Genomic DNA, 15748 nt, shown 5'->3' with positions numbered 1-15748 from the left:
CAGTGAGCCAAGCGCTTGCCCAGGTTAAAGTTTAATTGATGTAAAATTTGATGTTTTTACCCTATTAAAACTTTTTTTTTACTTTTCTACTTAAAAGTAGTAGCAAAATTAATATTTTGTGTTGGCAATCGACACCATAGAAAAAAGAACTATGTTGACAGTATAACACCAACACAGAGAGAGAAAACTGACAAAACTAACATTTTCTCCCTCTGCAAGAGTGAGACTGCAACCAAACAGATGATGTGAAAAAAAAAATTATCAGAAGTAATTCTTTTGGGAAAAAGTGTTTCTCTAAGAAATTTTTTACTATATTATTTTTCCATTTACCAATGGTAATCAAACACACACCCAAACATGAGACTGACATTACAAGATTAGAGCTCAGCTGGTAACTCTTTTCCAAGTTGACCCCACAAATTATGTATAAAGAGAAGTTGGTTCATCTTTGTGGAGAAACAAGGTTTCAATTGGATGAAAATAAAAATGAGTGACTCCTAAGTCCCTATCAAAGTTTAGTCCCCTTTATTTATAACTACACATCATCAAACATTTTGTTACTAAAAATCTTCACTAAACTCTGTTTTTTATCCCTTTGTGTTTCTTTGTGTTCATCATCATCTTCATCACCTTTTTGTTTATTGTCTTCCTCAATTATATCTTCCTTGTGTGTGTGTGTGTGTGAGAGAGAGAGAGAGAGAGAGCAAAAAAACAATGGTGGTGAAAAAGCCAAGAATTGTGATAATAGGAGCTGGAATGGCAGGTCTTGTAGCTGCTAATAAGATTTATACTTCACCTGGATCTAAAGAACTGTTCGAATTATGCATCGTCGATGGAGGGACTAGAATTGGTGGTAGAATTCATACTTGGGAACTTGGTGGTGATAGAATTGAATTAGGTGCAACTTGGATCCATGGAATTGGTGGTAGTCCAATTTACAAAATTGCAGAAGAACTTGATGCTTTAGATTCTAAGCAACCATGGGAGCATAAAGATGGGTACCCGAAAGAAGTCTTAACAGTAGCAGAAGGTGGGTTTGTAGTTGATCCAGATATCGTCGAACCCATTTCGAATCTTTACAGAACCTTAATGGATTATGCTCAAGGGAAGTTAATTGAAGGAAGTGAGAAAAAAGTTGAAATTGATAATTATAGAACTGCAACTACAAACAAGATCTACAAGAAGAATTCTAGTACAACAAGTACTACTAGTTCTAGTAATGGCTACCATGGGGAAATTAGTATTGGTTCTTTTCTTAGAAAAGGGTTAGAGGCTTATTGGAAATCGACGAAAAGCGAAGAAGATATGATGAAAGGGCATGTAATTTTGAGTCGGAAGTCGTTGGAGGAAGCTGTTTTTGCAATGTATGAAAATGCTGAAAGAGATCATACTTCGGCGAGTGATCTTGCGAATTTAGACTATAATGCAGAAAGTGAGTACAGAGAATTTCCCGATGAAGAGATCACAATTGCGAAAGGATATTCTAGAATTATCGAGTCATTAGCAAGGGTTCTTCCGACCGGTTTGATCCAATTGGGTAGAAAAGTTAAGAAGGTCGAATGGCAAGGTGAAGTTCAAGAAGAAAATGAGATGGAAAATGGACATGGAGGTAGGCCTGTGAAGCTACATTTCGACGATGGATCGATTATGGAAGCCGATCATGTCATAGTTACTGTCTCATTGGGAGTTCTTAAAGCCGGGATTCGTGACAAAACAGGTATATTTTTTAGTCCTAATCTTCCTTCATACAAAACGGAAGCGATTTCAAGGCTTGGATTTGGAATTGTTAATAAGCTATTCTTGGAACTAAGTCCAACCCAAGATCAAGAACTCAACAAAAAGAAATTCCCAAACTTGCAAATGGCTTTTTACCCATCAGATTCAGAGCTAAGGAAGCAAGAAATTCCATGGTGGATGAGAAGGACACCTTCATTATGCCCAATTTACACCAATTCTAGTGTCCTGCTTTCATGGTTTGCAGGCAAAGAAGCTTTAGAACTTGAATCTCTCAAGGATGAAGAGATAATAAATGGAGTTTCGACGACAATTTCGAGTTTCTTAAACCGAAAAATAGGGTATTCACAACAATTCAACAATGGAAATGTGAAATCATCAACTGAGAACTCCAATGGGGTTATTAAATTTTCAAGAATTATAAAGAGTAATTGGGGAACAGATCCATTATTCATGGGTTCTTATAGTTATGTTGCAGTTGGTTCAGGTGGTGATGATCTTGATTCAATGGCTGAACCATTACCAACCATGAAAGGAAATTGTGTTGATTATAAATACCCTCCTCTTCAAATTCTATTTGCAGGTGAAGCAACACATAGGACACATTATTCTACTACTCATGGAGCTTATTTTAGTGGTGAAAGAGAAGCTCTTAGGCTTCTTAAACATTATAATTGTAATGGGTTTTCAGAGGTTCTCAACCATTAGATTGAAAATGTTGAGAGAGAGAGAGAGAGAGTAGTAGTAGTAGTAGTAATAATAGTAGAATTTGAAATTGTTATCCAAAAAAGTGTGTAATAGAGAAAAATGGAGTAAGAGGGGAAGAAAGGGGAGATTGGAAGGTATTATTACTGATTCAAGGAATGGAATATATTTTTGAGTTTGATAATTTAACTTGTGGAGTGATTAGGTTTTGTTATCTTTTTAAAACTTTAAAGTTCAAAGCAAAATTGTTAATGATGATGAGAATATTTGCTTTGTTGTCTTTGCTTCTCTCTCTCTATCTTCTTTCACTCACACTAAAGTAAAAGATGGGTCTTTCCAGCTTGTTAAAGTTTCTTAGGGTTCTTGGTAAATATATGGGTTATTTCCCTAATGGCCCCCTACTTTGTGACCAGCTTTCTGCCTGGCCCACTACTTTACGAAAAATACCCATATGGCCCCCTTCCGTTATAACACCATCACTCTCTCTCCTCCATCATGTTTTCTCTCTCTGCCAACTCACGCCACATCATCTGTTACGCCACCTCATCACCATCTCCGGCAGAGATCGCCGGCCGGCCAAATTTCCGGCCGGCGACCTTCAAACTAAAAAATTTTTTATTTTTTTTCTCTTCCTCTCTCTCTCTCTAAAATTACTCCGGCGAAGGGAGACCTTCGCCGGAGTGGTCTGTTCTTCACTGAACAGACCACTCCGCGCGAAGGTCTCCCTTCGCCGGAGTAATTTTAGAGAGAGAGAGAGGAAGAGAGAAAAAAAAAATTTAGTTTGAAGGTCGCCGGCCGGAAATTTGGCCGGCCGGCGACCTCTGCCGGAGATGGTGATGAGGTGGCGTAACAGATGATGTGGCGTGAGTTGGCAGAGAGAGAAAACATGATGGAGGAGAGAGAGTGACGGTATTATAACGGAAGGGGGCCATATAGGTATTTTTCGTAAAGTAGGGGGTCAGGCGGGAAGCTGGTCACAAAGTAGGGGGCCTTTAGGGAAATAACCCTAAATATATTAGGGTTAGTGGAGGCTTCTGTGACGCCCCAAGTCTTAACAGTTATCGATAGAGAGATTTTATAGGGCCCCCTCATTTTTGTTAAAAGGCCTCCCCTCAGTGATAATTTAACAAGTAAAATGGTTCAAAGGGAGGCCTTTTAACAAAATTGGGGAGGCCTTATAAAACTTCCCTTATCGATATTATCTCCGCTTTAGACACCTCAGTTATCACCAAATAGATATGGGGTTTTGTTGTTGGCGAAAGCTCCACGAACCCACCCAAAAGACCTCGACACTTGCTAATCTTGAGCATCACCTATAACCTAGGTTGTAGTCACTCTCACGAACGATGTGAAAAGGTCACAAGTTCTCTCAAAATTGAGATTATTTATTTATACATATTACTCCCAAATTATGTATGTAGTAGCCATTTTTAAGATGTTATGAGTTGTGTGAACTAATCCTTCTGAATTATCAGCAATATTGTCCACTTTGACACTCTAGAAAATCATGACTTCAAAATAAATCACTAACAGTTAATGCTCAATCGGCTTTTAACAAAAAAAAAATGCTCAATCGGTTATAAAGATTACCCATGGCTCCTTCCACTATTATTTGTTATTGACAACTTGCAATATCTGATCTAATATAGCTTAGTTAATATATTTACTCTAATTTTCGTGGAATTTTGAAGCTAAATAAATCAAAACTAAAATTGAAAATTTGATGCATTGACTTGCATTAACTTTACTAACCCTCATGTTTTCATAGATAAACCAATAGTTGATGAGAATTGACCAATTTTGATACTTCCATGACTTTCATAGAGTTCATGTCATGGACATTTTGATTTTTGTTGACATTGGAGAGTCCGTGAACATTTCATACTTGGACAAAATGCCAATTGATATTGTGAGAGACATTTTTATGGACATTTTGAGAGACATTTCATGACCTTTTGAAAGACACATTATGTATATGTAGCGTATGTAAATAACATTTTGTTTGATTGAAAAATCGAAAAAAGTGGTAGGGGTCGATTAGCTGATATGTTTATTGGTATTAAACAATCATTATTATCGATATTGATTATCATTGTCCCTTTTAACCGATTAGTATTCCAATTGTCTTTCATTTTTTTGAAAGAAATTTTGCACTTCAAATTCACACTAGAATCCATCAATATATTCATTGTCACCTTTAACAAATCAAGATCTCGATTGTCTTTGATTTTCTGAAAGAAATTTCGCACTTCAAATTCACACTAAAATCCATGAAATGTCCATGAAAGTCAAAATCACCAAAATCAAATAGATCTTTTGTCCAAAGTTGAATGTTCTAGACATTTGGTTAACTTTCAAAGTTAGAGTTCGAATGCCGTAGAGATTTCTAAACTCTCAAATGTTTGCATTTAAATGCTCTTGATATTCGGTGTTTCTCAAATGTCTGAATTTGGATGTCATGAATATTCTACGACTCTGAAAATCCATGAGATTCTCAATCAACTATTACCCCTTAAAGACAAAATCAACCTAAATCCTCTTAGATAATTGGGTTACTTCCATCTTGGCCCCTTACAGATGACTAACTCACCAAAATGGCCTCTTGAAAATGACCAGCTTCCAATTTAGCTCATTTTTTTACTTTTTCATCTCCTATTTCGTCAGACGTTAGTGATACATCATTTTCATGCCCAATTTGCCCCTCTTACCAGTTTTTCATGTCAGCCTAAGGTCTCAAGGCTCATTAGTAAACGTCAATCAAATAAATTCTTTTAGAATTTTTTAGCTCTTTCTTCTTCACCTACCTTCTTTTTTTCTTTCTATCTTCGCTTTCATCTCCCTCTCCCTGTCTACCCTCTACCTCCGAGATTTGTGCCTTATCTGATTTTCTCTTCTTAGAACTTTTTGAGTCGACCTTGTGACCCATTTTTAACACATATGTCTACTTTTCTTATCTGTCACTACTCCAGTAATACCCACCGATGGTAGAATATCAACGGTGGCCAGTGAACAACTAGAAGTTCTTGAAATTAATTAATTTTCATTTCCACTGAATTGTTAGTACCAAAATCAGTAGCTTTACTTTTATCACTGTTGTTATCTTCATTGAAATTGTTTTCAAATACTGAGTATTTTTCAAAATTCGGACACCCATTGAGGAAATTCAAATCAGCTTTAATCAAATTATTAGTAACCTCTCTGTTCATACAGTTCTTGATGAAACCAAAATCAAAATTTGAAGTCATGGAAGGTAATTGTGAGGAACTATTGAAATGGGTACCATTAAAATAGCTTTGATGTTTAATTTCCTGGTGAAATTTCTGATATTGATATTGTTGTTGTTATCATTTTTGCCGAGATCTTTGTCTTTCAAGTATAGTAATATATGTACCATTTTCGGCTAAATATATGACGTCTGCAAACAACGTAACATCTCCGGTAAGGTTCCGTTCATAACAGAAAATAATGAAAAATTAGAAAATTGAAGAAGATAGAGGCGGTCCTTGTTAGTGAAGAGAGAGAAAGATAAGCTAGAAGCGGTCTTTGTTAGTGAAGAAAGAGAAAGAGAAGATATAGAGAGAAATGAGGTGAGGGAAGAAGAACTAGTTAAATAAAACAAAACAAAAAATCTGAAAGAGTTTATTTGATTTGATTTTTATTAATGAACCTTAGGACCTTAAGATTTTAGGTTGACAAGAAGAAATGGTCAGAGTGGCAACTTGGGTATGAAAATGACGCACCACTAACGTCTGAAGGAATAGGTGACGGAAAAGAAAAAAAACAATAAGACAAATTAGAAGCTAGTTATCTTGAGACTTGAGGGGATCATTTTGATGAGTTGGCCATCTTTAGAGGGCCAAAATAAAATTAACCCTAGACGGCTCCCGTGAAACGGGTCGGGTGTGACCTGTCTGAAACTGCTGTGAAACAGGATTGTTATGATTGGTCTAATCAAGTGTACAATTATTTAGATATTATTTAATGGAGGAAATCAATTTAGTGGTCCCACTACGGAGATAGATCCCTATCCTTACACGTGCAAAACAAAATAATGCTTATCTTAGGATGCCCTAATCTATTTGTACCAGCACTTTAAAAAAAAATCAATTTGTACCAGCAAACCTCTGCAGGTTCCAATATAAGAGACATAAACTGTGACTATGAGAGAGTTAGAGGCCATATATTTTTTTGGATCGACTCCTTTCTTTTTTTTTTTCTTTTTTTGATGAGATGATCGACTCGTTTCTTAGTTGGTCCAAACATCTCCTCGAGACTGGTCCTAAACCTACAATGAACCATTGTCACTCGAAAGAGATGAGCAAAGATGTGTCCACTTGGTCTCTCTAGCCATTGGTGTTATCTTGTTTAGAGTAGTTTTACTTTGGTCATTGATGTTATCTTTTTTTCTTTTTTAGGGTTGATTATCTACTTCTTCTTTAGTAATTTTGATTAGGGTATGCGATTGACCTAAAGTATGATCAACTTCCTACGTAGTCCCCCTAAGTTTGTACAAATATCAAGGGAATTTCGTCGTTGTTGTTCTATATATTGATTAAAAAGTCAAGTTTTAACTTTCCAATGTTACTCTTTTGTCTTTTTCTTATTTTATTTTTATTTTAGTCCTTGTTGTTCCTTCTTACTCTTTTTTCCGTTCAACCAACTTCTTCACTTTCTTTTTCTCTCTCGCTCTCTAAGAAAGCCTCCATTAATGGAGGTCCTCGACATTTTCTTTAAAACTTATATGCACGTAACAAGCTTGTCTTAAAAAGGGATCATTTTTCAACCCTGTTCACTTTACTGGTTCCTTTGTCCTGACAGTGACTGACTTGGTAGTTAGAGTGCTTACAGGAAACCCACCCACCCACCACACACACACACTCTGAGAAAGCTATTAGAAAGCTACATGAAGAAGGAAATCGAAAAAGATATCGGGGACTTTGCTTGTAGATAATCGAGTTACCACCTTAGTGAATAAGATACTGACTGTATCTTTGCATCCTAGTCATAATGATACTGCACAAATGAGACTTATGGAAAAAGGTAATTGGTTATGTCTTCCTTATATAGTTCTCTTTGTAAAAGCATCACCACTGCAAAACTCAATCTTAGAAACTCTACGTGCCACAAAGGATTTTTAGAGTTTTTTTCTGAAAACCCCTCTGCAATGCAAAACTCAATGAGAAATGCTGTTAGTAGCGACCTAGAAAAGCGAAGTCAATAGCGACCCAACCACAGTGTGACACGTGTCCAGGGGATTTGAATTCACGTGATATTATGAGATTATGAAGTATTTATAGTTTAGTCCTCCACTTACCCGTGTTTTCACTTAAGTCCCCCGTCTAAAATCTAATCTGGACCGTTGAAGAGGCCAACGGTCCAGATTATATCCCTACTAAACATAAGGGAACCCACCACCAACATGGCCAAACAAGCAACATCTCCTCTCTCGATTTTGGTGGACTAATTGGCATCTTGGCTCTCTCACTCTCACTAAAAGGTTGAAGAATTGATTATTTCCACCACTTATCCTACTCATTTTAAAGGTTTGACATGTGCTTCTTTATATTTAAAGATTCATGGACTTTTAAACTATTTTTTAGTAGAGATATTATGAGGTAAAACTTAGGGTTTTATTATTACTACTCATAAACCTAACTTATAGATAGATTCTTCGTGTTCTTTTACCAAACAATTAAGCCAATGTCTAGTTTAGTTTGCAATATCTAAGTTTGATATTAGATTTTTCCCCTTTGAAGATTCATTTATTCTCATGCCAAAATCAAATCAAATGTGGTGAAGATATTATGAGGTAAAAACTTAGGTTTTTTATTACTACTCATGAAACCTAGCTTATAGATAGATTGCTCATTTTTAGTTCAAGAAATTAGGTCATATTTAGTTTTAGGATGAAAATATCTAAGTTTAGTTTCATTGAGCCAATTTTATTTTGTTTATCAGTTATTACTTGAACTAATCTCTTTATGATACTTTTATTTTTAACTTTGATATAACTACTTTTGTACAGAAATGACTTCGGAAACTTTAGAAAGTAGTGATTGTGAACTTTATGACGAGTCTGGCGATGATATATTCAATGTTGGATCAGAAACGGAGATAGAAGTACCTAAGTGTGGAATGGAGTTTAACAGTCTTGAAGAGTTTTACAATTATTGCCTTCGTTACGCTAGAAAAGTAGGGCATCCAGTGAAAAAGACATCACAGAAGAAAGTTGGGGGAATAAAAAAATATGCTACAATAGCATGTGCTAAGGGGGGGAACTATATATCGACATCAAATAATCCTCAACCAAGTAGCAAAAGTGGTTGCAAAGAAAGAATTAATGCTAAGTTACTAGATAATGGAAAATGGGAAACTACTGTTGTCAATCTTGAGCATAATCATATTCTTAGTCCAGGAAAAGTTCGTCATTATAGATGCAATAGAAAGATTAACCCACATGTAGCTAGACAACTAGAAATATGTGATTTGGCAGGGACTAATACGAGTCGTAGCCTTAAGCAACAAGTGATGGCAGCCGGTGGTTATGAGAAAGTCCCATTTACCGAAAGAGATGCAAGAAATTACATCGAGAAAAAAAGAAGGATACGTCTTGGGGATGGAGACGTTGTTGCTATTCAACAATATTTTTTGGCTATGCAAAGAAAGAACAATGGTTTCATTTTTTTCGATGGAATTAGATCATAAGTCTCGTTTACGTAATGTTTTTTGGGCAGACAGGAGGAGTAGAGAGGCATATAAAGAATTTGGAGATGTCGTTACATTTGATACGACTTATCTAACAAATAAGTATCATCTTCCTTTTGCCCCGTTTGTTGGAGTGAACCATCATGGTCAGTCAATTCTATTAGGTTGTGGGTTGTTGTCTAATGAAGATGCAGAATCATTTTCGTGGTTGTTTAAGACATGGCTTTCTTGTATGGATGGAAGAGCTCCAAGTGGAATTATAACCGACCAAGATGCAGCCATGCAGATTGCTATTCAAGAAGTATTTCCCAATACAAGACATCAATGGTGTTTGTGGCACGTAATGAAGAAAATACCTGAGAAACTAAAGAGTTACAAAAAATTCAATGAAATAAGTTTTACTCTTACTCATCTTGTCCACGAAACACTTAGCATAGAAGACTTTGAGTATAATTGGATGCTTACTATGCAAAAGTATAACTTGGAAGAAAATACATGGTTGACCCATATGTACCAAGAGAGAAGGCAGTGGGTACCGATTTTTGTGAAAAAAGATTTTTGGGCGGGAATGTCAAGTACTCAACGTAGTGAGGGTGTAAATGCATTTTTCGATGGATACGTAGGTCCGAAAACTACCTTGAAACTTTTTGTTGAACAATACAATATAGCTTTAAGGGATAAAGTTGAAAAAGAGGCAAAAGAAGATTTTAGGTGCTACAATTTAGAAATGCCATGTGTGAGCCCATTTCAAATAGAAAAGCAAATGAGAGAGAAATACACACTTAAAAAGTTTGGAGACTTTCAAGAAGAAATGAGAGGAAAGATGGCTTGTGATACGGTAGATTGTAAAGAGTACGGCAATATGTACGAATATACTATTTCGGAGGAGAAAGATTTTGGTAAGGACTCGAAAACTTATTCGTATAAAGTTACTTTAGATGTTCAAGAATGTGAAATTCGTTGCAATTGTTTGTTATTTGAATTTAAGGAGATTTTGTGTCGACATGTAATAACGGTATTATGTAAGAACAAAATTACTGTCATCCCAGATAAGTACATTCTTAGGAGATGGAGGAAATATGTTAAGAGATCGTACTCAAAGATTAATGTGAACTACGGTGGATGGGATACAACACCGGCAGAAAAAAGATACGAAAAATTGTATCAATCCTTCAACGAAGTAGCTACTTCTGCATCTGAAAATGAAAGAATTACCGAGCAGCTTGATGATTATATCTTGAAGTTTAAGCCAATAACAGAATTCCAAGATAAACTGAGCAGTGGTTCTGGTTATACCGTTGATTGTGCAGAAAATGCACGACAAGATATTCTTGATCCAGTATCATGCAAGGCAAAGGGGCGTCCTCGAGAGAATAGATTCAAGAGGAAAAACTACAAGTCGAAGAAACGTGTACGTCCCCTACCTCGTCATTTTCTTACCTTTCTTATTTGTTTATAATATTAACTAATATGTTGTTTTCTTTGTTAGTGCACTACTTCTAAAATGCCTACATCTAGTCCGGTTTGCGATCCGGTTCCAGATCCAGTTTATGATTTATCAACTACACAAGAGAGTCAACCAGATGGTATTGTTACACAAGAAAACATGATTCTAACACCTCGACAAGATATGGTAATTCATAACTTCTTATACGTGTTTGATTCATTTAAAACGTATAATATATATATAGTGATCTTTATCTTACCGTATGCAGTCACATATGGAATTATTAATGGGTGTACATCGCACCCAAATGTACAATCCTTCAGGAACATGTAGTGGAGAATATTTCTATTATAGTACATAAACAAATGAAGAATAAAGGTATATACTATCGTTTTATTCAATTTGAATTGTGTTCGGACCAATGAATTTTTGTTGTACTAAATAGTGCTTCTTTGTTTGTTTTGGTAGGAAGACAAATCGGTCGACACAAGTCACAGAAGAACTTCTTGAAAGTTTTGATATACTTTAGCTACCAAATTACTTTGTGAGTATTTTTTTTTCTTTTCCTCTTGTAATTTCTTGAAAGTTTTGATATACTTTAGTTTTGATATACTATTCATCATTTTAGTTTTGAGGGAGAATTAAATTCAATGATGCCCTAGTTTTATTTGATAAATTACTTCATGTTAAACCCTCGCCTTCTATTCATTCTTTTAATCAATTGTTGGGTGTAATTTCAAGAATGAGATAATCATACTACCGTCATTGATTTGTACAAATAAATGGTGACTTCCCAATTTCACGTTTTCAAATTCTACCGAAGCACTTCTTACATTTTTTTTTCTTTTGCTGCTCTTCTGGATGGACACACCTTCTATAGTTCATTAAAACTAATCAATATATGTTCATATGAAAAATAATAATGAAACTGAAGACTCACAAGAAAGGCAAATCTACACATTCGACCAATGTTTCGTTTTCTATCCATTTTACGTGGTTAAAAAATGACCAACATTTCTTCGTGGGACTTTGTGAGAGATATTTATTATGAAGGCTCATTTCCCTCTTAATCTTGTAAATAAAAGCTATCGTTTTTTATTTCGCGTTTTTGTTTGACGGCAAAGACCACCACCCTGTATATGGATTTAAGTTAGTTCATCAAAATGACTTGAAAATGTTCAAACTACTTATTAGCTCAAAACTTGTAGTATTAGATAAGAAGTGCACGTCGGTACATAAGAGGGGTAATGTTAACAAGTAGCTAGGTCTCTTATCATGGATGATTGATAGTAAATTGAAAGTGAGTGTTGTTAGACAGGGGACCTAAGTGAAAACAAGTAGTTTAGTCTGAGAAACGGTCCAGATTAGATTTTAGACAGGGGACCTAAGTGAAAACACGGGTAAGTGGAGGACTAAACTATAAATACTTCATAATCTCAGAATATCACGTGAATTCAAATCCCCTGGACACGTGTCACACTGTGGTTGGGTCGCTATTGACCTCGCTTTTCTAGGTCGCTACCAACAGCATTTCTCAAACTCAATTTGGATCTCTTAGATGATGTGGCAGTGGTTAACGGAGATATCATAGAGCGTCCTCTTGAAATATCTCTAAATATATACGACCAATAGAAATCAAGTCTTTATATATCTTTAAAATAACTAAATATTTTTTACAAAAATTATTATGCCACATAAGTAAACAAAATAATTGTAGAGATCTGCACTGGAGCTACACAAAAATAGGAGGATCTCTATTGTACCAAGTAAGAAATAAAATCTCGAATGAGACTTGACACAGGACTTAGGGAGTTTTTCTTGAGTTTTGTATTGAAGATGCCCTAATAGCACTTCTTCATCTGAAAATGACTCCAAGTTTTGGAAGAAATCACTTTCACGCATTAGAGGGACTTCTCGTACCAATCTTTTCAGTTGGAAATCTTTGTAAATGATGTACCTATTAATGTTACTTTACAACTTAGAGATAAAAGATGCCTTTGTTATCATATTATTCTTTTTTGCTCGTTTTATATGGTTCTTTTTGTTGGAACTGGAGTCGATTATGGAGCAACTCAACTCATCAAACCTAAATCAGATAATGTCATTGTGTTAGTCTCGTCGAGTTCTTCAATCTAGAGCCAAAAAGCACTCAAATTCGATTCCGGGCGAATGGGATATTCAAGTTTGAAGTTTGGATGCAAAAATGGTTAAAGTTAACTAAACTAGGTTAAGTTGAGGACTAAATAGTATAGAGGGACAGTTAGTTTAGGGTTTGTTACGCAAAATAAGAAAATGCCAAGATTTGACGCTCCACGAGAGTTCCGTGCAAGAACATTGGACGACTCGCGTTCATCTGTTGGGCACGCTTCGAGCAACCTTCTAGAAAGTCCCGAAGCGCTCAGATCGCGACCACGATGGTCCTCTGTCGGAATAGCTCTGGTGTCTCGTTTAGATATAACATACATCGTTTGCTCCGCGCTTTTTCTCAAAATCTAACGGCCCTAATCTTTCTAATAAACCAAGTGTCACCTAATTTGTAGTCCCAACAATCACGAACGGCGTCCCATTTGCCAACAAATGAGTTCTTTTGTACACTTACTCGGTTCCTATAAATTGAACCCAAAACAACTCCAAATTGTAGAATGTTTTTTCCTTCAGTTCAGCACTAAGAGCTCTATATTTTTGTGTCTCAAAAAGATTAACTCCACGAAAAATTAAGGACCAGTTTAGTATGTTTAAAATGTGGAATCAAGAATATTCAAGTACGTCTAGAAGGTGGAGTCTGGAGCATCCTATTGTTCCGAGAAGTCAAGAGTATATCAAAACCAAGTCAGGAGTTATATAGAAACCAGGTCAGGAGTCGAGAAGGTAAAGTTAGGAGAAGTCAAATAGTTCATGTTACTTACGAAGGTTTGTCCGCTTTTAGAACGATGAATACCATCACAACTGTGAAAAAAAGACGTTGAATCCTGTGAGACATACGCCCAACTGTTGGTACTGCTACAGGATGTATAATATCTTAAGGAAAGAGAATTTATTTTCGCCTCGACTGAAACATTCTTACTGTAATCCTCCAAAATTTTCCTTTTTTTTTCATTTGTCTAATTTCTAAATGAAAGACATTTTGATTTTTGAATCAAAAAATGTATTGGCTTATCTAATTCCTCTTTCCAATCTTAGGGATAGTGAGATTTAATTACAAATCATCTGTTATGGATAACAGACACTATCGATTAGAATTACGAAATATATTGAATGATTCACTTCCTTAGTCTATTTCTTTAAGTTGGAATGAAAGTGTTTGCCTTTAATTTCTAATAAAGTCAAAGCAAGAATGTGTTTCGCCAGTGATACGGTTAAGTGACTCACTGAGTCAATTCATTCAATTCGTGTACCGAAAACAACAATCTAATACACCAAGCGTCACCTTTGTAGTCCCCGCAGTCACAAATGGCATCCCATTGCCAACATAAAAGTCCTTCTGCATACACATATTCGATTCCTATAAATGAAACCAAAATAACTCCAAATTCTATTCCATTTTTTCCTGTGCTTTCAACACTGAGAGCTTTAAATTCTTGTGTGTTAGGAATATGAACTCTAAGAAGAATCAGGAGCATTCTAGCATTCTAGAATCCGAATCGAGAATATTCTAATATGTATAAGATATAGAAAAAAAAGGTTTTGGTCGAATCGAAAAAGGTGGAGTCCGGAGCATCTGACACAGATGTCAGAAGTAATATAAAAAAACTCAGGAGTTACACAGAAACTAGGTTAGGAGTCAAAAAGGTCAAGTCAGAAGAAGTAAAAGAGTTCATATTACTTAAGAAGGTTCCCCCACTTTCAAAACTCTGGAGTACCATCACAACCCTGAAAGGAAGTCGTTGAATCCTCGAAGGCATATACCTAATCGTTGGTACTGTTACAGGGGTGTAAAATGTCCTAAGGGAAAAGAATTTATTCTCACTTCGACTATAACATTCTTTCTCTAATCCTCCAAAATTTTCTTTTTCTTTTTCGTTTATCTAATTTCTAAATGAAAGACACTTTGATTTCTCAATCAAGAAATGTATTGGCTTTATATTACTAAGTCAGAAAAAAACAGAAGAAATACAATTCCTCTTTCCAATTTTAAATCGATAGTGAAATTCGACTAAAAATTATTTGTTCCAGATAACAGACATTAACGGTTAGAATTACGAAAGATATTGAATTGTTTATTTCCTTATTCTATCTTCGTTAATTCAGAAACAAAGTGTTTTGTTGATTTACTAATAAAGTCAAAGCAAGAATTTGTTTCACTAACGACTCGCTGAGTCAGCTCGTTGAATCGGTACACTGGAAACAACACATTTCATGACGTTTAAGATTCTTGAACGTCATCTGAATGAGTGGATCCATATCTGGCTCACCAGCAATGATATTATTATGATTAACTGTGTGGTTTTCTCTATATTTTTGTGATATCTTTTGAAAACAGATGTAATAGCCGTTGTTTATATCATTAATGTGACTACTCATTTTTAACTGATAATATGTACCTAATATACAAAGTAATAGCGATTGTTGGGAAAGAATAGTCAACGCAGGTGTTGTGGACCAGGTCACACCAAACCTTTCTAGACTCTGAAAACCTATGCGGACATTTTCTTTATCTCTAATGATCTCATTTTTTTAATTGATAATATGTGACTATAACTTTGAATTTATGATGGAACAAGCAAAGCTCATTAATTAAAGATGGAGAAATGAAGGGGAGTGTGGAACGATCTTGTTGGATGTTCAATTGGCACTGCAGCTCCAATTTTGTAAGATCGTCATTGAGTCAGATTCTTCCAACACCATTGAAGATATCAAATAAGGGAAGAACACTATATCCATTGCGAATCCAGGGCTGCCTTTCTGATGATTAGGGAGCTTATGAATCTAATTGTTTTGGTTTCAATTGTTCTTACTACAAATAAATTTAAGGTAAGAGGTTTAGTCTTCCACCTTAGAGGTCAAGGGTTCGAAGCACGCTGACCATTAAAAAACGCTAGGGGGCTAGACATCTTCTGTTTGGGATTACATGTGAGGCTTGTGATTGAGTATTAGATGAATAAATAATGTACTCTGGTTAACTAAAAACAAGAGTAGTTGGTTAGATCGTTATGTTAG

General features: G+C 35.5%; 2 protein-coding genes across 2 annotated transcripts; both read left to right on the top strand.

Moving 5' to 3' along the window:
- The first annotated feature begins 293 nt into the window (after positions 1-293).
- Positions 294-2623, top strand: PAO5 (polyamine oxidase 5). The gene has a single exon (XM_086636132.1). It carries the CDS (start codon positions 715-717, stop codon positions 2440-2442), a length of 1728 nt encoding a protein of 575 aa, XP_086492258.1. The 5' UTR covers positions 294-714; the 3' UTR covers positions 2443-2623.
- A 5843-nt stretch (positions 2624-8466) lies between these two features.
- LOC147543706 (protein FAR1-RELATED SEQUENCE 5-like) lies at positions 8467-11101 on the top strand. Its single transcript, XM_086635493.1, has 4 exons — positions 8467-9046; positions 9174-10555; positions 10634-10777; positions 11060-11101. Exons 1-4 carry the CDS (start codon positions 8467-8469, stop codon positions 11099-11101), a joined length of 2148 nt encoding a protein of 715 aa, XP_086491619.1.
- Positions 11102-15748: the final 4647 nt, after the last annotated feature.

The sequence above is a fragment of the Eschscholzia californica genome, unplaced genomic scaffold (assembly GCF_041429995.1).
Source record: "Eschscholzia californica isolate CP2 unplaced genomic scaffold, dmEscCali1.0.p SCAF_4, whole genome shotgun sequence".
Taxonomy (NCBI): domain Eukaryota; kingdom Viridiplantae; phylum Streptophyta; class Magnoliopsida; order Ranunculales; family Papaveraceae; genus Eschscholzia; species Eschscholzia californica.
Note: the sequence above shows the minus strand (reverse complement) of the source record. Positions and strands in the feature narration are given on the sequence as shown.

Coding starts and splice junctions, on each gene's coding strand:
- PAO5 (XM_086636132.1), top strand. CDS start 715: ATGGTGGTGAAAAAGCCAAGAATTGTGATAATAGGAGCTGGAATGGCA.
- LOC147543706 (XM_086635493.1), top strand. CDS start 8,467: ATGACTTCGGAAACTTTAGAAAGTAGTGATTGTGAACTTTATGACGAG. Junction 9,047..9,173: donor CGAGAAAAAAAGAAGGATAC/GTCTTGGGGATG, acceptor TTTTTTGGGCAG/ACAGGAGGAGTAGAGAGGCA. Junction 10,556..10,633: donor ACTACAAGTCGAAGAAACGT/GTACGTCCCCTA, acceptor TTTCTTTGTTAG/TGCACTACTTCTAAAATGCC.